At 46.4% G+C, this 23,510-nt stretch overlaps 1 protein-coding gene across 3 annotated transcripts in view; it reads left to right on the top strand.

Moving 5' to 3' along the window:
* Nucleotides 1–23,510, top strand: part of LOC8030063 (protein virilizer homolog) — an 85,269-nt gene that overhangs the window by 35,198 nt on the left and 26,561 nt on the right. For all 3 annotated transcript variants that reach the window (XM_029995669.4, XM_029995672.3, XM_042287509.1), the window contains 15 exons: nt 892–1,028; nt 1,790–1,872; nt 2,547–2,707; nt 4,499–4,697; nt 5,443–5,519; nt 5,596–5,684; nt 6,247–6,424; nt 8,263–8,360; nt 9,290–9,464; nt 13,570–13,687; nt 14,273–14,428; nt 17,410–17,553; nt 18,257–18,466; nt 22,132–22,217; nt 22,500–22,646. In XM_029995669.4, the coding sequence (XP_029851529.2) occupies nt 892–1,028; nt 1,790–1,872; nt 2,547–2,707; nt 4,499–4,697; nt 5,443–5,519; nt 5,596–5,684; nt 6,247–6,424; nt 8,263–8,360; nt 9,290–9,464; nt 13,570–13,687; nt 14,273–14,428; nt 17,410–17,553; nt 18,257–18,466; nt 22,132–22,217; nt 22,500–22,646 (2,058 nt within the window). The remainder of the gene's footprint in view (nt 1–891; nt 1,029–1,789; nt 1,873–2,546; nt 2,708–4,498; nt 4,698–5,442; nt 5,520–5,595; nt 5,685–6,246; nt 6,425–8,262; nt 8,361–9,289; nt 9,465–13,569; nt 13,688–14,272; nt 14,429–17,409; nt 17,554–18,256; nt 18,467–22,131; nt 22,218–22,499; nt 22,647–23,510) is intronic.

The following is a 23,510-nucleotide window of genomic DNA, read 5'->3' on the forward strand; positions in this document are numbered from 1 at the left end:
CAGGCATCGGCAGATTTCGTGCCGTTGTGTCATAAAACCATGAGAACAGAGCCTCTTCCACGTCCGGGTCGGGGCAAGACCTAAGACTTTTTCGATCAGTCTTGACGGTGTTGTTTGTGAAGCAGACTTCGATTCCATCGCTACGGAGTCGGTGGGACCCTTAAAGGGGTCATGAAACGATTTTTCAACTTTTTCCTGCGTAGCTCTCCTTCTCAACTCACAAATCGTGCATTGTACCAAGCAATTCAAGAAGGCGGAAAGGAGGGGCTCCCCTCTTGCTCGGACCCTCGTTTGTGTTCCTAGACACCACCATTCTCCTCCTAGAAGATTACCCGTTGCTCAAAACTCAGACAAAAGTTGCTTTCCCCACTCCGTTCACCCCTAAGCTGACAGTGCTGTGGAAGCTAAGTGTTCGTTGGGCCAGCCACACCTTTGCACGTGGCCACGCTCCCTCGTGCATACCCACGTTCAGAGAATGAGGTCAGGTGATGAAGGGAGGTGGCTGATTGGCCCGGCAAGCGCATAGCTTTCACCGCACGGTCAGCTTAAGGGTGAAGGGAATAAGTGAGGTCCGGTGTCGTGTGACGTGCGTTTGGGCCCGGTGACGCGCTTTGGGCACCGCCGATGTATCACAGTAAAAGAGGCAGAGAACTTTTCGAAGGGAAGGAGGTACGAAATAGTCCGCTGTGTTTTTAAATTTTCGTACCGAAAATCAGGTTTTTGACTTTCTACCTTTTTTCTTTTGGCCCATTAAACGATATGCTATTAGTAAAATCCCAATCTAAATTCATTTATCCTAGCCCTAAATTCGTTTCATGGGCCCTTTAAAAGTTTAGTGGTCCCAGGTTTCAAATGTAATGGCCATTGTGTGCTTCTTCCTATGTCTGACAGCACTTCAAAGATCCCAGCCTTACTCCGTACGAAGTAGAAAAGCTGAAGACTGGCGGCCAACCTCACGAACTGTCCGATGACTTTCGTAAGGTGGTGGACAGCCTTTCTGCCTTTGCTGAGAAGGAACACAATGAAAGGCGAGTATACTCGTGTTTTCTCTCTAAATGCTGCCAACTCATGTAGGCCCACTTGCCTAGCTTTCCTATTCATGCCGCAGTTTCAGGATGCCGGCACTAGGTGCAAGACAACACAGTAGGGAAGGAAAGCTCTAATTCACTTGACTCCCAAGTTATCTGCAAACTATTTCGGCTTTTAAGCTGGTGTCACATCTAATTTTTTGTGCAAAGTTTTAAAACAATAATATTTTGGAAAGGAGAGAGAATGAAGAAAAGGTGGCTCATGTCAGCAGTCGACCCTGCTTATTGACTTCTGTTTGCTGAAGTAAATCCCAATAGGGTTTGTACCATGTTTACTCGAGTAATTGAAGTTTTTTATGAACAAAGCCGACTTGTCGATGCTTCCATAGAGTACTATGCAGACACCCAACCATCGCCCAGCGACTTGCAGCACAGGTAACATCCTCACAAGAAAATATGTATGCAGGTCACATTTTCGCAAAAAATAATTTTCTTATCCTCTTTTTTTTCCTATATTTTTCATTATTACCCAATGATTAACTGTATCTGCACTCTACAGGAAAGTAGACATGCAGGCCTTGCTCATAAACAGCATGTCAACTATTATATAAATGCGGTATAGTATCATGCTTTTCCCCTCACCAATAGCAACCTTCTTTGTGATTTTGCCTGAGCCTGTTGCTTGTTTCTTATGGACCTTGTCTTAAGCTTAAGCAGGGATTCAAATAATTTTGCACATCAAATATTTGTCTATCTTTTAGGTGGGTGGAGGCGCTTGAAAATGCAACCACCAACCTGAGTCCAGATGCCTTGGCTGAGCTTTTTGGGAACAAGGATTTGGAAGGTAGGAGGATTGATTCATATATCTTTATTACACTTTTTGTGTTGAGATTTGTAAAAACAGTAAAGCAGAAACAATTAGCAGAGATTACGCCGGGACTTTTGCCTCTTTTGCATTCCGAATGCACATTGTGGTCGCACGTTGCGACCTTGTCAAAGGCAGAAAGAGAAGGAGCTAAATGCGAAAGCAAACGGAGATGGGAGAGATGGCGAGAGACGTGAGGGGAAAGCCAGAAAGCGGAGGAAGGCACAATTGGAATGGGCGAGAGCAAACAAAGGCAGCACTGCCATCAGAGGAGATAGAACAAAGAATGAATAGCCCCTCAGGGAAAGAGGAGAATATGACTGCTAGCGGAGTTTTGTCACTCTGGTTTCCGGCGACACGACGCTCTGTGGTCATTGTATGATGCAGGATGCATGTAATCACACGTCCCGTAATCTCAACTTGTAATACATTGTTTCTATTGGGGAGTTTGGCGGGCCTAGGGTAAATGGTTGTAAAATGTAGAATGTTGCACAAACCACGAACACATGATTGGGGTTCCGTGTAACTTGGCTTATTTTGTCTGCGTATCATGTATAAGTGTAATAAAAATGTCGGAGAGTTTAGCGTTAGGCGCTGCTCCCCTAAGTTCCGACAGGTGTGGTTATTGAAATCCGGGGTGTGTGTGCGTGCAGCTGCAGCCAGCTCGCTGCTTGACTGGGTCGAGGAAGGGCTCAGCTTGAAAGCTGCACTGAGCCAGTTGCAGCCGGCGTACAAGGTGCGTCACATGAAAGCCGGCATCCGCATGGCCACCATGCTCTTCCTCACTGGAGAGGACATCATCTCGAGGCTACTGGTGAGTCATTTCACTCCTTGCTGTTCTTTGGAAGTGTTAAGAGTATACATTAGTTCCTTGTTGTAACGAAAGCGCTTTTTTCGAATTATCGCTTCTATCGAAGTTCAACATAGTCTCGACCGAAATGCACACACTTTTAACCGGATTATTCTAAGTGTGTCGGCGGCCGACCACGCTTATTACAAAGGCCGAGGTGCCGAAAGTACGCAGGCCTACACGGAGGTGCACTGAGACCCTTGCATTCCCTCCACCTTCTCCACTGAGGCAAATGGCAAACTGGAAAAAAGGAGTAAACTGGTGATGAAGGGCAGAGTGTGCAGAGCTGGCAGAGTGCCGCTTCCGCTGCCGATGCGCCGACCTGGGGATGCAGGCAGGGAGCAGCGTCAACATTCCGATGCTACTCACAGCGCTTGCAGCTGACGCTGTCCGTCTCCTCTCGAAATCAGGTCAAGGGAGCAATGGAGCCCGGAGGAGATCATCCCTTCTGGAGTCCCCGACGTGCACGCCTGCGCGGGCGTGCTTGCAGCGTACAACAGGCACACGTGTGTTGTATGGGAGTTGCTTAGATCTTCGAGGTTGAGAAAAATGGCTGACCTAAGTTCGAAATCTCCAAATAATTCGACATTCCGGCGTCGGCTGTTTGACACTGTCCACCGTTTTGCAGAACAACCAAGGCATATTGCACGGGTTTGAGAAGTTTCTCATGCAGGATAAAGCTCACCCGCGACCCTAAGATGAAAGATTGCCAACTGCTTCGTGCACACCCGATTTTCTCTTGCGAGCCTGCTTGCTGAGCCGGCACACGATTTCCATAGCTGCAACAATCTATACGAGTTTCAAAACACGTTGGCAAAGCCGTTGAGGATAACTTAGATTCGTTTGCGTTTGTTGATGCAGACATTCCCATTGTTGCTCCTGCCACGGATGTTGCAGTCGTAGACCTTGCGTGCGGCCAGGGTAAAGACGAAGCGACGTTGAAGAGGCTCATCAGGAAATTTCCACGACTGCAGAGGCGCGAAACATCCTACAGCTGCTTCAAAACAAATTGGAGCGTGGCTGCGGTGACAGTGTTCTTACGAGGGTCCGCATCATTTTCATCCAAACTCGTTTTGTGAAATTATACGTTTCGTGGACAACTTTTCATGGACACACGTTTTGTCGACATGATCGTTTCGTCGACACTCGTTAAACGAATTGCACGCTGTATGGACATTTCGTCGCACAAGTATCACTGAAGTGCGCAGTAATGCACACTTCAGTGGTACCCGCGTGACCTTTGCCTTTCCTGGCCTGTGCATACTCTTGCTTTTGTGAAGATCCTAGCTGGTAAAGTTGGACTGCAGGGTTCTCTCCAGAAATTCTTGAGATCTGGACACTGACAACTTTCAGGGTGTTGGGGGAAACAGGAGGAGGCGATTGCTGCAACTTTTGGTGTTCTCAGCACTATCTCTGCCGCACAGCAGGGATTTTGTTTGCAGGAATTATGCAGTTTTGTTGCATAGTGCTACACGAGTCTGCCACACACAACAATCTGGGCGTCATGCCTTTTAAGAATCAGAATCCTTTTTTCCAGCAGGCGCAAAATAAAGAGGTGGGTTGGATTTAATAAGGGTGGACAGTAAGCCAGACTGGTGGGCTCACTGTGGGGAGAACCCTGAGTTCGAGGCCCATTCCACTGTGGCTATTGTATCAGGTGCTGTTTGGGGCTGGAACCTTCTAAAGCCCCATTTGGGCTCGAGTGTGCCGTGTTCTTTGTGCACCAGAAGAACTTTGGGATGCTTGCGTTCTCAGGAGCGACAGATTCCGGGCAAGCTGTTGGAGCTGTTCATGGCACCATACATGTCACTGCCCCTGAAGCTTCATATACTGCGAGCATTGGATGCGGCCACCTACACACGAGCAGGCATGCAGGAGCTTTTTGCGACCAAGATGCTAGCACCTCCAGAGGCCAACGTGCAGATCGACCTCTCTCTGATTGCCGAGCCGCTTGGTAAGCCTTTCCTTATAAAACTGTATTTGGGTGAACAAAAAGCTGTAAGACTGCACTCTTTTCTATGACCCTTGGTATGAACAGCCAGTCTTATGAATAACCTGGTACAGTTACCGAGCCAGGGGGCAGTACTGTTCAAACTTAACTCTACAGCCTCTCCTGGGTTTGAGTCTCAAAGTGTATAGGTATTATAGCCCTCAGTATCCAAATGAAATTTTAGAAGGCAGAATGCTTTATGAGGGAACAAAGAGGTCAGTGTGGCAGATACTTGGTGCTCACTCTCAGTTCATGGATAAAGATTTTTAAGTTTTAACACTTTGCTTTTGGTCTGGTGGGCTCAGATTTTCTAGGTGAAGCCATTTGTCTCATGTCAGATTGGTTGGCACAACTCTCGTGAAAGAAAACATGCATCATTGAGTGACCAGCATGTTCATGGCAGGGGTCAGCAGTGAACTGTGATGAACCAGTTTCTGGTACTAATTTGAGGGCGAAATGGGTCATCCAGTCTACACTGCACATTTCCAGTGGAAACATGGGCCCTTTGAGGTCATATGTTCGTATGTTTAACTATGCATCATATATTTGAGGGAACAAGGGCTTCCATTTTTTAATTATATAAGAATGGTCATCATTCCTTGTGCACCATAAAGCTCTCATACATTATCATTTCTTGAATTAAAGATATAAACAAAACTAATAAAATGGAGAGCTGAGCTTTCAAACTTATAATTTTTCACCCACTTAGATGAACTCTATGAGAGCAAAAAATCCGAGATGTTGACTGGCTACCAAGTTTTGCTGAAGCTGTTGTTCCTGAAGCAGGTGTGTGTTTTATCGTCCTTTCTGCTTTTCTGGCGACTTTGAGTCAAGCTTGACAAGCATGTGTGACCTTTTCCAGTCAACAAGGGCTACCGTTGCCCTGACAGCGCTCCTGAAGAAGTTGCACCTCTATGACCTCTTGTGCATGCTTCACACGTCCGTGGACAAGTAAGCTTTCCCATAATTTGATTGCTTTTGGCTCTGGTTGTACGTTGGTTCCTGAGTGCAAATGGCTTCTTCTAGTGACTTTTACTAAATATTCCTGTGTGCCTTGAACACACATTTTACATACGCTTCTGATGCTAATTAATGTTGTTAATGTGCAGAAAATTGCACTCTGTGAGAAAAGTGTGCACAACCTTTAATCAAAATTCTTCATACTGTGGCTTTGTAATGGCACAGATGAAGCAAGTGTTTTGTTTGCCGACTGTAGCACATTCTTTTCTGTTTTAATATTGCCTTGCAAGTTTAAAGCATTGAAGCATTTTGTAGCTGATTCAAGGACAGACCCTCTGCATGGTGTCTAACAAAACCTCGTAAAGGCTGATTGGGGGGTGCTAGCAAATAAGCCCCAAAATGACAACCAATATTCTTGCCGAGGGACTGCTTCTTCGAGACCCAAGAGAAGTCGAGCGTTTTGTTTTTTTTGTCCTTCATCATTTCAAAGCTCCCCCATCATTTGTTAAGTGACATGAGAGCATGTTGTGACCTTGTGAAACTGCGGATGCAGAATTGTACAAGACACAGATCTGCGTGAGGTCAAGGAGAAGGATGAAGAGGGCACGGAGCGGACAAGGCTAGAAGTTGAGACGGGTCAAGCGGCACACTGCACTTCTGAGGACCTGGACAAAGCTGCCGTCTGCCTGGACTTGCTGTGTCGCACCTACCGCAAGGCGCACAAGGAAGTGGTGGGTACTCTTCCAGATGGCATTGTTGCAGCCTGATTGCAGGAGGGTCTTTTTCCCAAGCAGCCAAGTGATGCTTTGTTCATTGTTAAAAGAAGAAATGTACGGTACTGTTGTACTATCATGCACTCAGCTGGCTCTAACATTGGCAAGCATTGTGGCTTGTTCATGTCTAGCAGACAACGAAGTGGGGTGTGATCACAAACTGGTAGAGCAATCAGTCTCCGAGCGGAATCACAAAGTGTGATTCCTCAGAGAGCATGTGGCACTGGAAGTACAGAATGGCCCCAGCCCCACCATGTATACACCAGCTCACGTTTACAAACAAACCTGAGCACCCCTAATGCCACCGGCACTGCACATGCGCTATGGGGTGTGGGCAAGAAGTGCCGTGTCTTGCATCAACAAACCATTGGAATGTGATGTTGTCAGCGTCTGTGTGAGTCCCTGTGGTCTTTTTTGCGTAGGAACTGTTGATTCTATGTCTTTCTAGCAATGTCTTACCACTTTAGTGGCCTGAGCGAGATTAACAAGGCTTGTTACTCCGCAAAACTTTGCGTAACTAATGTGACGTGCGGCAATTCATTCGTGTGAACACCGCAAAATGAACGTTAAAGCCCAATTTATATGATGAGATTCAGCTTGCTATTTTCAGTCGCGATGTCGCTTGTGCTACAAAAGCGTGTACAGTAACTGCGATGCTCGACGTCGATACTGAAAATCAGAGTCAGAATCGGACCAAGTGAATCGGGCATAACAAGTGGGCGATGGCCACTGGTAACTATGATTAACATCTTCTTGTATCTACTGTTTACACCGAGCCTACTTACCCGAAACAACCTTCAAACTTAAAAGTCTTTTGAGGCCGGCTCTTTCTTGTTGCAACGTTTGGTCTACTGGCCGCTGTCATTTGAATAAGCAGACAACAGTTTGAACGAGTTTGATAGAGCAGATGACAGTTTGAAGGATCAGATGGTCTTTGAACGTGAAGACTCACTGGTCTGTGGGTGTTCCGGAAAACTTTACGCTCTTACCGGGTTCATGTTGGAACAAATAAAAAAAATCTGACGACCAGAAATATCCGTAAATTCAACCCAAAGTGCTTGGCGCTCAAGCAATCATGGTCCGACGGTGTCTGGCGTCCCTTTTCACGGCACCTTTCTACGTTCTCGGACGAACCAAGCAGGCAGAAAACATGTGAGAACTGATCTTGACAACTTTCCCGGCTCTTTTGATGCAGCCCCAGTGGCGGTGTTTTGACGAGAAGGCAGGTTTTAGTCTAGTTTCTTCCCAAAAAAAAAACAGGAATGTCCGTCCCGCATGGCGACTTCCGCCCAAAGCCCCATACCGGAAGTGCACCCGACATGCCACCTCCGTGGCGTGACGGAACAGAGTTTAGTTGGTGTATAGCCAGCTGTGTCTATGGTAGTAAATAATTTTGAGATGCTAATTGTGATTGATTATTTCTGGAATGGGTATTGATTCTTTGTGGAATGAGTATATGATTAAGTCTGCCCTTATTTTACCAACAACTTAAGTCACCTAACACATTTGCATTGTGGAACATATTCGGTTAAAATGAGACGGTCATTCTACTCCAAAAATGTTCTTTTGATATTTCATCAGCAAATGAAGTCACTTCTAGCTTTTGTATGGTAATGTAGGTGGTACAATGCTGATGCCATTTGCCTAATCAGGTTTCTTGGTGCATGCCTTGGGATTTTTTAAGGGAATTTAGTATCATATAACTTTAGGTTTTTCTTGGTTTTTGTTGGGTAATAACTTGGCATGGCCCAATAGTTTGAGCAAGGTCTTTCTCTTTTTCTCTTTCCGCAAATGAGGCCCAGCCCCTGCGGTACCTGCCAGCACAGAGCCGCTTTGAAGCGCCCCAGACACCCTTTGACCCTTACCCGGCACTCTTCCGCATGTTCAAGGAAAAGTGAGTGAGATCAGCTGCAAGATGGCATGGCTAAGAAAATTAACCAGATGTTGCAAGAAGCTAAATAATATGAGCGAAAACTGTATAGAGACCTTGGTAAAATGCTTCCCAGATGTTGGAATTAAATATCCCGCTTCACAAGGGTCCCTAAAAGTAGGCCTGAAGCCACCTGTTGACAGTTGGAGACAGTTCCCACCCGCAAAACTGCTAGAATAAATGTAAAAATTTAAATGTATAATTGGTTGTCGAAAAAGATGGGCCTTTTTAGTCCTCAATGCCAAAAAGCAGGAAGGACACTGGTGATCGAAAAATGTCCACTGCGTCACACTGTCAGTGCGAACACGAGGTCAGTGCTTTTTCACATCTTATCTTGAAAGGCATCAAGTTTTACCACTGAATTTAGTGCCCCAAAGTGAGTACCTCCCTCCAGGCTACCAATGTTTGATGACAAACTTTTAATCCTAAGAGGAAAAAAAAAGAAATAGCAATCGCTTGTTTACATTAACACTGTCACACTCTGTACTTAAACATGAGTTATCAAACTAGCTCCATGAACCCAGGGGTTCTACAAGCTCTCAACTTACCGAGGGTGTTTTTGCCGTTTTTGCCCTTAAGTATAGGTTTTTTATTCCCAGTTTAAGCACTATTTTAGAAGATTTGCAGCATGCAGCGCGAAACATAGCTATGTTCAAAACACTCACCATTATGTTCACTATTGTTTACAAGGTCTCTAGGCTTCTGCAGTGCTTTATTGCATCAATGCTGGGACCGGGAGGGTTTCCTCAGTACTAATCAGTGAAGAGCAAAACGCATTCCAGCTTAGTGCGTGAACTTTTACGAGCAACTGGTTCCGAGCTTCGAGTCTTTTCTGCTATTCTTCCTGGAAATCTCTGGCTTGATGGCTGGGTGGTGTGCTTTATTTTTGTCAGCCATCTTCTGGAGATGATGAGTCTTCTGGCCTCCTCTCCTGTGTCCTCCTCGCACACGGGCGTCGCTTTTGCGCTGCGGGAATTCCTGGCAGTGCTCCTGAAGACGCGTCCTGGAATGCTGTTTTTCCTTTCGGACCACGAAGCAGCCAACTGCCTTCATCGTGCCTTACTTCAGGTACGGCACTCTTGTGGGCTCGGACGCATGCCATGCCTCAAATGGGTTCCTTTTCAAGGATTTGAGAGAGATGCCAGCATAGGTGAAATTTCGGTTCCACTTTACTGGTCTAAATTAATCCTCAGGGCTTCTCTGAAGCATGCCTAGTGCACCTCGTTAGTTTAGCATGTAAACCCCAACTTCATTTTGTTACTGGCTGAAAATGATAAAAAACGACGCGGTAGGCTACCACCAAGTTCTTCAAAGGACTGCGCTTGACCCGCGGGACTGAATTTGCGTTACATTGTTGCGCTTGTCTCAGTGATGTGATTTCTGCGTTAATTGCACCAAACTGCGCCAAGGGGCTAACCCTGCTACATCCTGCTACATTTTGTGAAAATATGAGTAATTTGCGCCAAGCTTGCGCCAAAGGACAAATTTCGGCCGCCTTTCAAAACCGAAACTAAACTGAGAACCATAATTGAGCATGCGCGAGCTAGGTGGTGCAAGCGGCTGCCCGACACAAAGTACCCTGCATCAATCGTCCCTCCGGTCTTGCATGGTTTTTCCCGCCGTCTCGCGTTTCGCGCTCTCGTCGTCTGGGGAATTTCGTCTCACGTAAGGAGTTTAGAAGTACTAGGAGGGGGCACGTTGCAATATTAGTGAAGCCTAGTCATAAAAAGTTTAAACGATACTGTGCCCAGCGTGACCACAGTTTTCTCTGGCGATTGGTGTGCGTGACATGTCACGTGCGAGATGGATGGTTGATTGTAGGAGGATTCCTTGCAGGCTTGCACACGCTCCGTCCGGTGGATTTTATCAGATCGAAGGCTAGACGAAGGCTAGCTGCAGTCACGTGATGTGTCATGTAGGGCTGATAAGGGAGGAGAGTAAGTAAGGAGGAAAATGGAGAAAGGCGAGGTGTCAAGGGAGCATGGCTTGTGGAGGCTACGCGGCTGACATCATGCCCTCTCCTACCCTTCTATTCTCCATGTTCTCACGTCTTTTTAAAATTTTTCAACGATAGACGCGGGCGTCTGTGACACACCGATGCTAGTGTGCCGGGTGCCAGCTGTGCCGTCATGTTATGAAACAGAACCACGTTTTTGTGAGCTGAAGCCCTCACGCGCTTCAGCTCACAAAGCAATGTAGTTGCGCGACGTCGGGTGTTGCCGTCTTACCGTCGCTGCAGATAAGGCGCTTTCTAAACTTGTTCATCGACATTCCTGCCCTTGTTTAAATCATACGCTAGTACAAAAATCTTTTTTTAACTCGGACTGCTGTGTCGAAGTATTGATTACCTAGGTTTCTCTCAGCTTTTTTTCGAGAGGGACCCCGGTACGTGAGCTAAAGCAAAGAAGGCAATGTCTGCATGCTGAACCTGCAAATCGCGCTTGTTTGTTTCGAGTTCGGTCGTTGCACATTGCGCTCCAAGAACTTTTTGACCCTGGCTCGCCGTGTCATGCATCGATGCGCTCAGGTCAGTGGCGTCGGAACAGGGGGGGCAGGGGGGGCGACCGCCCCCCCAGAGATTTTTTAGTAATGGCGGCTCGCGAGCTCGATATTTCGCAAATTTCTCAGAGTGCGATTTTTAAGATATTTCGTGGGCATGAATTTCTCGCATTACGAGTGGCATGATGATATTCATCATCATGGGATTAGTTATTCGAGGGCTCAATTGGTCTCAACTGCGCCATCACAATATTTGGACCATGCGAAGAACTTGCAACATCGCTGCAGAAGCCAGATACTTCTGTGGGAGGAGCGCTGAGGGCGACGGAGGTCCTAGAAGCACACTTGACAAGGCAAAGAAAGGAGAGTGGTTTCCAAGAAGTGTACGAACGTACAGAGGGGGCAGCAAAGAAGCATAAGCTAAAGGCCCCTTCAAACGACCACGCGATGCGGTCCTCCAAGAAGGTTCGAACACAGCAGCGAGCCCTGTCAACCAGTGTTTCTAGACGCGGAGACAGGCCTTCGGAAGCAGTTGTACGAAGCGTTAGATTGTGTTCGCGCCGAGCTTGCAAGACGATTCAAACAACCATGGCATGCAAAGTCTCGCACAACTAGAGCAAATAATTTTGTGCGCTATTCAAGAGAAGCCACAAACTGCAGAAGAACTTGAAAGGAAGTTAGGATCCCACGCTACTGATTTTCACTTGGAAAGTTTTTCAAGGCAGCTGAACATGGTTCACTCGCTCTCAAGTGGTCAGATCGGCTCCGTACCCGAGTTGTGCCGTGCTCTGGGCAGACAAGTCCCAGAGGTCAAGAGGATGATGACTGATGTGATGCGCCTTGCGGCACTTATAATGACAGTGCCAGCGTCAGCGGCATCAGCTGAACGAAGTTTCAGCGCACTTCGGCGTATCAAGAATTACCTCAGAGCTACCATGTCACGAAAGCGACTGACTCAGGTGATGCTGCTGCACGTAAATAGTGAGCGAGCAGCAAAACTTGATCTGAACTCTATGATCAGAGAGTTTGTGTCGAGGACGGCTGAACGACGAACCGTTTTCGGGCACCAGTGAGCTCTTTCTTATTTCACGCTGTTTGAAGACGTCAACATGGGAGAAAAACAAGATCACCACATTCCAAAAGAGGAAGGACATATATTCGTTCTAAATAAACGTTTGTGAGCGTTTCGGTTTTATATATCCATATTGCTCTAGATGCTTCACCCCCCCCCCCCCCCCCCCCCCCCCCACCCCACCCCACCCCAATTCCGTTGCCCCCCCCACCTCAGAAATACTTCCGACGCCACTGGCTCAGGTTCTTTTTTTCTGTGTGTTTAGCTTGTACCTCACCTGCCGGCCTGGCAAGCACGCGCCACTGGATTGTTTTTAGTCGTATGCTGGACAATCACATTTTGCATACCATTTTGGGAACCAGTTGGCGACAGAGCGGAGTGGCATTGTTTCGGTTTCGATTGAACAGCCGTTGTCTCTGCTCGCATGCCGAAGCACGTACAACTGCAATCCTACTGATTGCACGACAAAGGCCCCAGCCGGGACGCTTTCAATCCATTGTTTTCCGTTTGCTTACTTTTGACAAACATCTGGCACGTCGGGAACCAATAAAACAATGGCAAGCATTTTTTTTTCTTTTTCGGAATTGCTCGGCAACATTTACAGCACTGTGCATTTGTGGGATGTCTCAGCAGTAAAAACACAAGCAGTGAGTTCCGTCACAGCACGTTACAAAATGCTCTTCGTTTGTCCAGCACTGAAAACAAATATATTAGGGGCGAAGCTCCTTAGGGTCTAGCCCTGTCCGTCCGTCCGTCCGTCCGGCCGGCGTCCATGCTCACATAAAAATTAAAAATATTTGCGCTGTCGACAGGATTCGAACCTGTGCGGGGAGACCCCAATGGATTTCTAGTCCATCGCCTTAACCACTCGGCCACGACTGCAGGACGAGTAGGGTGCTCTGAGATGTGGTAGTAACTCAAGAGCTGGGGTTTGTGTCATGAATGAAACGTTGCATGTAGCCGATCAACGTCTATACAGGAGAGGGCGCTGCGGTCGAATGCGTATATAATCGCGTCAAACTTTGCATGCATTGGCTCAACGTTTACAGACTAGAGGGCACTGCGGTCAAATGCTCAAATGCATATATAACTACATTCCATACCACACATTCTCTTTCTGACATGGACCGTTGACTTAAGTGGTGGAGATGCGTTCCCATGGCTGGTTCTGCATTTCACCGACCATAAAGCAGTAATAATGAAGTCGAAACGCAACCCGGAACTCAGCACTACCTATGAGCAATAAAAAAAAATTGGCATCATCGGCACTACGTATGAACAATAAAATCGGTATCATCAGCACCACCAGAGCTTCGCCCCAATCAACATCATTCACCACGTAAAGATGCGGTAATTTTTTTTTTCCTAAGAATATTTGCTTCAAAAGCCACTTTTGCTGGTGCAAGACAGTGTCTTGGCTGCTCCAAAGGGCAATTTTGCTGCTCCAAAAGCCAATCTTGCTGCTCCAAAAGGTGCTCCAAAATGGCTTAGGCCAATCACATCACTGTTGCCTTTCATTGGCTTCTGCTACTACTTTTGAGCATCGAGCATTTCTGGGGGCGTAGAGGAGGTTGACCAAAAATGGCCTCACTTCATTTCTAGGAGGAGTCTGGTCCAGTTGGCATGGAGGACAGTGTGTACCATCAAGTGGGTGTGCATCTGGTGTATCACCTGCAGACACTGCAGCATGTGGATTCCCTCTTGGCCTACCACAGCAAAGGTCTGGCTCTGTTGTCAGCTTCCCTTGTGTTGTGGTTCAGCCATTAGTGAGGGACTGCCCAAAAAAGAGGCCGCTGCAGTTTATATGGACCAGAAACATCTGTTGACTTTAATTACAGTGTGGTAGTTTAGGCTTCTATTTCTGTTTTGCTTTGAATGCAATGGAATAGAAAAAAAAAAATGCAATTGAGCAAGTTCAAGAAGCTACAGTATTTCCACGACCAATATGCCTAATACGTGTTTTCTAGAGATTGCAGTTGTACTGTCTACCTGGGGAGTCGGGTATATCGGCTTCACAAACAATTTTCGACGAGAACTCTCATGCTGGACTTTCTTTTAATGCGATTAGTAGATTAGTGGAACAATTTTTATACAAACAGTTTGGGCAGAGGCCGAATGCATATGTTTAAAAAGAGTGTAACTCTAGGTGGCTGACTTCATAGTGACTGTCACTATGAAGTCAGCAGTATCAGAAAAAGACGTGCGGTTAGTCTTGAGGTGCCATTTCAGTCTCGTCATGTGCATTGCCAGGGATGGGGGGTACTGTACTGTGGCTCACGAGATGGGGTGCGGCTCTGGTGTGCAGGGGGAGTGAAGAGGGAGCTGGACGACGCGGAGGTGGTGACGTGTCTGCACGACCTGTACACGGTGCTCTTCTCGGACGTTGGGCGGGCTGCCGTGGTGGACGTCTTGGCCATGCACGACAACTTGGACGCGCTGGTGCCCTTCCTTCGACTCACGGGTGAGCTCTACCGCTGAGGGTTGTCACAAATCTTGGAGCCCTGAAGTCATTGAATCGGCAAAAGTAGTGTTGCCAGTCATCTATTTCACTGGGTTCTGTAACAAGCTGCAACTATAAAGGCCATGATGGCTGGGAACTTGAGCAACAGATATGTAGCTGTAATCTTTCAAATGCTGGGCACGTGGGACATGCATGGTGTTCTATGCCACTATCGGTGTAGAATGGCTGTGTGCCTTGGTGTCCACAGGTTTCTGGAAAACCTAGCAATTAAAATGTTTTAGACAGTCTTTAGGGCTTCTAAAGTGCCAGTTAGGTGACCCCAGACCGAGGACCGCAAAAGTACTGCGTACAGGCCGAGGTCCTGAGGTCTTGAAATGACTGGATCTCTCAATTCTATACACCTTTCCAAAAAACACTCCTAGGCCGCCGCCATGTTTTTGATGCTGATGTGGGTGGTGCGACTCTCGGGCCCCCTACCAGCTAGAAATTTCCTGGCACTCTCTTGGACTGTGGAAACCCGCTCAGCGTGATTCTCTAGCCATGTCTTGTGGTTTTGGATTCAACATTTTCTGGCCCTTCTTAAAAGTTTCCTTTTAACTTTTCTGATGCATGCTGCATACCCTTTCTGAGAAATAGGGCTGGTAAGTGCCTGGCCATTGAGGCGTCTCTGCTCGACATTCACAGGAAACGAAGGAGGGGAAGGACGTCAAACGGCCCTCGACGCGATTTTGCGAACAGAGATAATCCACGTAGAGTCCTTCTCAGTCATAGCCAAAAATAGTTGTTCGAGTTGGAGTCAATCGTGCCCGTTCTTTTGCTTTGGTGCTGGTATGAAAAAAGAAAGCTCTCCCCAAAACGTGCCCCAAAACCAAATTATCTTGGATTCCCTCCGATCGTCAAGATGTGACTGTCGTCGACTGTGACTGTGTTATTTGATATCTTTATCAAAGAAATTCTTTTCAGATAACGCTGAATCGTGTGGTACATACAATATATAGTTTGAATGTTAACACTTGCTCAATTGTATGTCCGTGTCGATTCCATCGGTAAACACGTTAGTTGTGAGCGTGAAAAATCCGTGCCTTTCGGCTATCTTCTGTTGTAAATTATTTTTGATAGCTAAGGGCTTTGTCGTTTGACACGCGGCTAATCAAGCGACGCCGTCAAAGCATATTGGAAAAAGAACCAACATAACATTCCAGTCGCATTCGTTCTGTCGCACATGTACCCAACAAAAGTAGTTCACAGATTTTTTTTTTTTAATGTGGTACAGTGTTTTTTTAATGTCCTCAGGAAAATACATACACCATGCAACACAAAATACAGCGGGAAAAGACGAGAATTTAGCCGCCAGCAGTGTTTGAAACTGCGCCTACGCAGGTTGCACCTATAGAAATCACAGTCCACTCGGTTAGGGTTAGCAGGGACGCCGGTGGGAGTCTAGCATCAAACCCAGTGACTGGGCTCAAAAGCAGTTTGTTGCCCCTGGGGTCGAGTGTTTCTTGGAAAGGTGTATTGAGGCAATTGGTTGAGGCATGCAAAGCGGCATTCAGCTGCTGTCACTATAGCACTCATTGTATCGGTCTGCTGTAAAGCAGCAGAACCGCTGTCGGGTATCGGCATTCAGCGTCCGTGAATGTGTTAAAGGCTCCGTGACAAAATAAAACTGAGTGGATATATGTAGTATAACAGCAGGTGCCAAAATGGTGGATGTTGGTGCTATTTTTTTTCATTAAGTGATTTTATGATTTACAATGTATCAAAGTAGACCACGTATTTGGTGTGTGGTAGACTAATTTTGAGATTAAAGGAAAAAATTAAAAAAAATGAAGCCTGGATACTTGCATTCGAGACGAGCATCAATTAATGAATCGGTCAATCAACATTTATTTTAGTTTGGATACACAAGCTGAGGGTGGTAAGTAAAAGTAGCGTTACCCACTGCTTGACAGGCCTTGCCACCTTTACATGTTTGATATTTTGACACCTCCCACAATTTGTTTTTTAGTTTTTTCATGCAATTTAATATGGGTGTCAAGAGACTACCCAATCAATAGCTTGCTTAAGATTCCTATATCTTTCTATTGAATTAAAAAAAAGAAAAAAACTGAACCGCTCGAAATTGAGACACGAGCATGGAAGCTACTGGCCTGGAAATCACGTGAATACATGCGACCACATTTTCTTTTCCTCCGCTTCTTTGGCCTTTGATGCAGACAACGACGACGACTTTGCATGAACTGTTTGTCGTGCGATTGTTTCACACTTATATCCCTTCTGCTCAATATTTTGCGCTTGGAGATCGATTGGCTGGTACTACGAACGACCGTTCCAAAGTAGCGGCCCCACATACGTCGCGATATTGAGAATGACGTGTGCATGTACTTCCAGTGATCTGTGCAACATTTTTTTTTTTTTTTTTTATTATATTTGCAGCTTTTTGGAGGCCGCAAAATATGGGGCTCATATTCTTTTCTATTTTTAATATTGAATGTGTGTCTTAGATGACCCATGACTTTGAATATATTTGGTACACTTAGGTAGTTTGAACGCCTCGTGACCATGGAAACGGAAGTGAACGCGGCTGAAACTGGCCAGTTCTCGACCGGCTATTTTCGGGCAAAAAGAAAACGAATTTCGAGTCGCAAATTGTGTTTTGGGTAGTTGGGCTCTTAGAGGCCATGTTCAAATCAAAACCTCGGCGAGCACAAATACTCTGTCAGTGTCTCTTTAATGTGTGTTTCTGGCTATGTTTAATTAGTACAGTCTAAGCTCATTATAACATACCTTAATTTTTACCAAGATTTTGGTCTGTTGTAAAAGGAGTATGTTGTATGCAGATATGAAGTTGAGTCAGTGGTACATAGAGGATAACCAACCAAACTTCATAAATTGGTATGTTATATCCAGATGTCTGTTGCAACCAGGTCTGTTGTAATGAGCTTAGACTGTAGCTGCTTTTGTGTCATGCTTGGATGCAGGTGACATGGACTTCGACACACGACTGTGCAAGTCGGTGTGTGCTGGCTATGCCACTGAGTTGCTGCTGCTGACAGTGCACAACTCTGACAGTGCCCACCTGCTGAAGAACTACTCGGACGTCCTCTATCAACTCAGCCAGCAGGGTGAGTGGGCAGCGTTAGTAAGCACACTGTTCTGAAAAAGTATAGGAACTGGTAGGTAGGATCATTAGCAACCTGGCGTGCCATAAGTTGAGCGAACCGACGTTACTAACTTCTGAAGCCTCGGCAAACGGCACCTAAATTCCCCTGTCTTATGGAGCGAAGCCTGTAGGCTGTAGCAGCGAATTGATAAACAACCTCCCATTGGCTCGCATGTGGCATCGTGTGGGGTGGCGTGCCCCACACTCCATGGCGCTGCAGCCCGCATAGAGAGTAGCAGAAACGGCCAAGGTGCCGAGAGGATCAGAAGCGGCCACGGCGCGAAGAACGAGCTTTATGCTTTCGCATTCACAACTCGTAAGAAGTGCTTAGGTGTCCTCGGAATTTTCGCTTACTCCAAATGTTTCCAAGATGTCTATGATATCTTGGAAACATTGTCAGTCACATTTCTGCGCATCATTTTGCTCAAAATGTTGGTAGTACACACTATACTAGTGAATTCTCCAAGAATGGGAGTTTTGGACCACACACAGTCTCCACCACTTCCATCACTGATTACCCAACTGTACTTTTTTTACATCTTCATATGTAAGGTAGAGTTGCAATCTTTCTGATTGCATGTGCCATTTTTCGTAACCGTCCCTTTTTCACATGCTTAACCGGCACCTAGCAAAGACAAGATAGGTTTGGAATTGCTCTTGTGCAGAAATGACGCCGCGGTTGCAAGAGCTGTCGGCATGGATAGAGCCCACACGGAAGCTGCCTTCCTACACGCACGAGTCGGTCACCTTCCTCATGGGCTGCGTGAAGAAAGCCGCCGAAACAGCCGCTTTGCTGCCGCCAGAACTGGTCACTGCTCTGCGCATTCTGCGTCACCTTGGACTCCCCCCCAGGGACTTCCGATCCGGAGAATCAGGTCTAACCTCTCTTGAAATCTCGCTATACTTTGTTTCACCGTAACTTGGCAAAAAGCAGATGCTACGGCACCCTCGAGCTAATCACAGTGACCGAGGCAAAGCATTGACAGCCCTTACCAAAGGTGCATGGGCAAGAGTGTAACCCAAGCCCCAAGCAGTTGGAGAAGAGGAACTCCCCTCTCCTAGTCAGTGTTTTTCTCCCCCTAAAAGATTAGCCTGTCACTCAAAATTCATACAAGATCAGCTTTTCTCTCCTTCCCGTGGCTTTGACGGCGCCGCATGTAACTTTAGTCGGTGACCGGTTGAGTTTGGGGGAAGCTCCTTTCGCCTCTTTCCACTCTAGGAGAGTGAATGCTGGAGAGGAGGCAACTTCCTCTCCAGAGTTCACTCTGCTAAAGTGGAAAGAGGTGGGAGGAGCTTTCCCTCAACTCTTAACCTGTCATCAACTGTAGTGATATAGAGCAGAGTAACATGTCTCCCTTCGACATGCTGATTGATCAGTGGAACCATTGCCTTTGCCGTTTGCCGACTTGCGGTGAGACGGGGTACAGAAAGGGGCATTGTTTAGCCTCAAGCTTCTGGGTCTTTCTCGGTCTGTGGAAGAGAGCTCGCTGATTGACCCCTTGTGGTCATAGTGATGCAAGCTAAGTCTGCCAAGCTGTTAGATTTTGGTAGTGTTTTAGGGGCGTAGCTGCTTAGGGTCTAGCCTTGTCCATCCGTCCGTCCGGACGGCATCCGTGCTCACATAAAAAGAAAAAATGTTTACGCAGTTGACAGGATCCGAACCTGTGCGGGGAGACCCCAGTGGACTTCTAGTCCATCGCCTTAACCAGTCGGCCACGACTGCCGGACGAGTAGGGGGCTCTGAGATGTGGTAGTAACTCAGGAGCTGGGGATGTCACGGATGAAACGTTGCATGTAGCCGCTCAACGTCTATACAGGAGAGGGCGCTGCGGTCAAATGCGCATATAGGTAATAGTGTTAAACTTTGCATGCATTAGCTCAACGTTTATAGACGAGAGGGCGCTGCGGTCAAATGCTCAAATGCGTATATATAACCACGTTCCATACCACAAATTCTCTTTCTGACATGGATGAAAACGAACGAAAAGCTTGGCATGCTGCGGCTCGGCGTCTACGCAGACAAGCACCACCTGAGCTTCGCCCCAATCAACATCATTCACCACGTGGAGATGCGGTCAATTTTTTTTAAGCCAGCCTCACAGAGAGTGGTTGTTAAAGAATGAGACCATTTGTCTCGGAGACTTTAGAACTTGGGTTGGATTTGGCTGTCTCCTAGGAACACTCCCTCTAAATAGGTAGGCCTAAGAAATTGACTGTGCATGTGAAGTGAGTAAGAATTTTCTAAGCTTGCTGAGATGAAGTTTTAAGTGAGTTTTACTTCACCAGGCAGGGCCGCTGTGCAGTAAATTGGTTGAAGCACTTCATATCCATCCTACTTAGTACGCCAAAAGCGATCAGGAAATATTTTTCTTGAGTTCTGATTTCGGAACTCTTTATTTAATTTGCTGTACCTTCCACTCATTGCATGCGTGCCTGCATCACTATCCACAAGGCATTACTAAATGTAAGCTTTTTACAACAGATCTGGTTATGGTAGACATTCGGATATAAAAGTTTAATGTGACGGTTTTGGTTAGCTCTTTGTTTTGCTATTAAAGGCCAACCTGTGAGGAGAGAGAGAACACCCCCACTCTTTTCTCACCAGTTTTTCTGTAATAGGAAAAGATAGTTTCCCCTCTTTTTCTCCGCCTATTACCGAGCTCATTTACTGTCAGCGTGAACATAGAAATTTTCTGAAAGCTTTAGTGTTTTCTGTTACAGCAATCATTTATAGTTGTTGTGGTAGTCTCATTTAGCAGGTTCATAAACTTGTGCCCCTTTCCTTATGCTAATGAACTTTTTGCTGCTGGAGGGTAACGTTCCTCAAGCACCAGAGCATTCCTTACGAACAAAGCTTAACTCTTGCATGTTGAATGTAAAGATGATGACTGGTGATATTGACCGAGGATTGATGCAGACTGGCATGGTTGAACCATAAGAGCAGGAGGGCTTTGTCCCTAACTGTATACAAACAGCATTGTCAAGATGAATAAAGGCCATGGATGCTGAGTGGCCTTTTCACACGAGCAATAGATGCCATATATAATCAAACTACAGTTGAACCTTGATTTAACGAAGCCCAATTTTACAAACTTTCTGTTTTAACGTACAAATTCGGATACCCTGCGCAGCCTATGCGCTTGGTCCCTTCCTCGATTTTACGAAGTTCCTGATCTAACAAAGTAATTAGCGGGTCCCGGTGACTTTGTCAAATCGAGGTTCAACTGTATAATAAAACCTCTGCATGTAACGCTCCTGTATGTAGTAGTGTCGCGAATCGAAAGAGTTTTGATGAGTGTACACTGAAAAAAAAGGTTTAATTGGCAAACTTGTGCCAGATTAAACAAACAACCAATTGGAGTGGATGAAGATAACTACAGACCGTCGGGGGCTGGTGTCGGAGTCGGCGGAAACAAAGAGTCGAACTTTGGCAAAAAAGTGTGTCGTCATTGGGAAAGTGAATTAGTCGGCGGAAACAAAGAGTTGAACTTTGGCGAAAAAGTGTGTCGTCATTGGGAAAGTGAATTAGTCGGCAAAGCCGTGCTTCGCTTTTTATCTACTACACTGGGTATTTAGAATATTCAACCTTGAATGTTTGGGAGTGAGCTAGGGTGATTGACTATTAAGAGTTCAGGAGAAACTTCTCCCACCTTTTTCCACTCCAGCAATGCAAACACCGGAGAGAAGGTCGCCTTCTTTCCAGCATTCGCTCTGCCAAAGTGGAAAGGGGGATGAGCTTTCCCGGAACTCTTAACCTGTCACCTACTATAGGGAGTATTCACTGGCGGCCATGTCCGTGTGCGCTGCTGCTGAGCGCGTGCTGACGGCGAGCTTCTGCAGTCCTTTTGGAGCGTGCATTTAGCACCATGAAGATTGCCGGTCTTAGCAGGCTATTAATGTGAGCTCGTTCTGAGCATGCGCTCTAAACATCGCCCTCAAATATGGCATCCAGTGAATACCTCCTATAGGCAAGGTCATTCTGGCCTCTTCATCTTTTACACTCGGGGTAAGAATAAACACAAATTTTCTAGATGTACGAATAAGCATTCCTTCTCGGTCAGGCACGTGGCAGTATAGTCAAAATCAAAGGATATTCTCTAGTCCTGAGCATTCTGCATATAGTACTTGCAACAGACCAAGATCATGCTCACCACTGGGACAGCTACAATGATTTTGGTGTGGAACACTTCCCATGCTGCGACAAGGGGACAGATATCTAAACTTTCCCTTGCCCTGCTGTCCTGTGTTCTTGTGCTGCATGCTCTTTCTTCGATGTGCTGACTGACAATTGCATTTGACTACTTCCTTCCTTCTTATTGCGGCCAAATTCGTCGGACGTGTCCTGGTAGCAAATGTGTACCTGCACAAAGTGGGTAACATCTCTGTACGACAATGGTGTCACCTTTGTGGGGGAAGCTATAATGTGAAGTTTGAGAAGCTCTGATATAGGGAGCAAACAGCCATTCTGAGAGATTGTTACTAGGCAGAATAAGGGAGAATAGAATTTGCAATATAAGTACCCGTTTGGTTTTCTCTGTAGATGACGAAGAGGAGCTCAAGTACAAGTATGTAATCATGCAGATTTTTGCAAATGATGGACTCTCCTGTTTCCTGACTATCCTTCAGGTGAGACCCAATTGAGCAAACATTTTGTTTTTGAGAACATACGTTTTAGTGGGTCGTCCGTTCGTGCACTTTTTAAACTCCATGGGCCTGCTTCTTCATATGGTGCAAGAAGGAAGAACTAATTAAATTGATCTCCATCAGCAGTGACTTGCCAGTTGTCTTGCATGCTACATTTTTCCAATCTGTGTTGGCTATTTAAAAATTAAAAATTGATTTCAGCGTTTGGTAATAGTCGTAACATAGCAGGTGACTGTTAATTCTTTTTTTATCCCTCAACAACAGAAAATTTCGGAGGAGTATTTGAAGCCTTACCATGGACCGGCTTCGCTCGTCGGTCAGCAGGGAGCCCAAGTAGTGGCTACTGTAAAGCCAGTGGTGAACCTTCTCCAATTTATGCTGGGCTACCTGATCTCCTGCAGAGGCACGGAGGTTAGTGCACTTTAGTGATCTTTCTTGCGTTGGTTGTTCTTGACCGTCATGTGGTATGTGCTCTCAAACAGCCATATGTGTGCTTCATTTGCCTTGCATTCATATCTTTTTAGCATCTCATATTAGTATCTCTTTTTTAATGCATAGAACGCTCGTTTTGACGAAAACCCGGCGGTGTTTTTTGTTTGTCAGTTGTCGTGTGCGACGCTCCCATTGGTCCGAAGCGCTGACGTGAGCACACGTCAACCTCTCCCTCTCTCTCCGGCGCTGACAAACTGACAGACACCGCCAAGCTTTCGGCAAAGTCACGCGCACAGCTGGTGCGGAGCCAGAGAGGAGGAGGTGCCACGCAACAACTCTTAGGTAACAAAGTTGTAGTGCTGAATGAGATGGCGTCGTCAGAGAAGGCCAACGCTGGACACAGATTGGAAACGAGTGCTGCGTCAGCGCTCCGAATCGAGTCAAGGTTTAGGCGAACGTTATCGCAATCATTGTTTCCAATCTGTGCCCAGCGTTGGCCTTCTCCGATGGCGCCATCTCATTCAGCACTAGGGCTTTGTTATCTAGGAGGTGTTGTGCCACGGCGCGGTGGAATGCGGACATGCTCAGTTGCCTCTCTGCCTTCGCCTGTTGTTCTTCGCTCTGGATTTCTGTAGTAGCAATCTGTGGTGTGTGTGTGTAGTTAAAACGATAGATGCGGTTCCCTCCACGAGTGATAGGGATGTAATTCCTTCCACGAGTGATATGGATGACCGTATCCAAGGCCGTCGACATACTCTGACAGGTAAAGTACAGAAAAGGGGTGAAAAAAAATTACTGGAAGATCCATTGGTGGATTCTTGGGGAATCCGTTAGCATGACCCT

This window comes from Ixodes scapularis, unplaced genomic scaffold (genome assembly GCF_016920785.2).
Source record: "Ixodes scapularis isolate PalLabHiFi unplaced genomic scaffold, ASM1692078v2 PGA_scaffold9__187_contigs__length_104089568, whole genome shotgun sequence".
Classification (NCBI taxonomy): Eukaryota; Metazoa; Arthropoda; class Arachnida; order Ixodida; family Ixodidae; genus Ixodes; species Ixodes scapularis.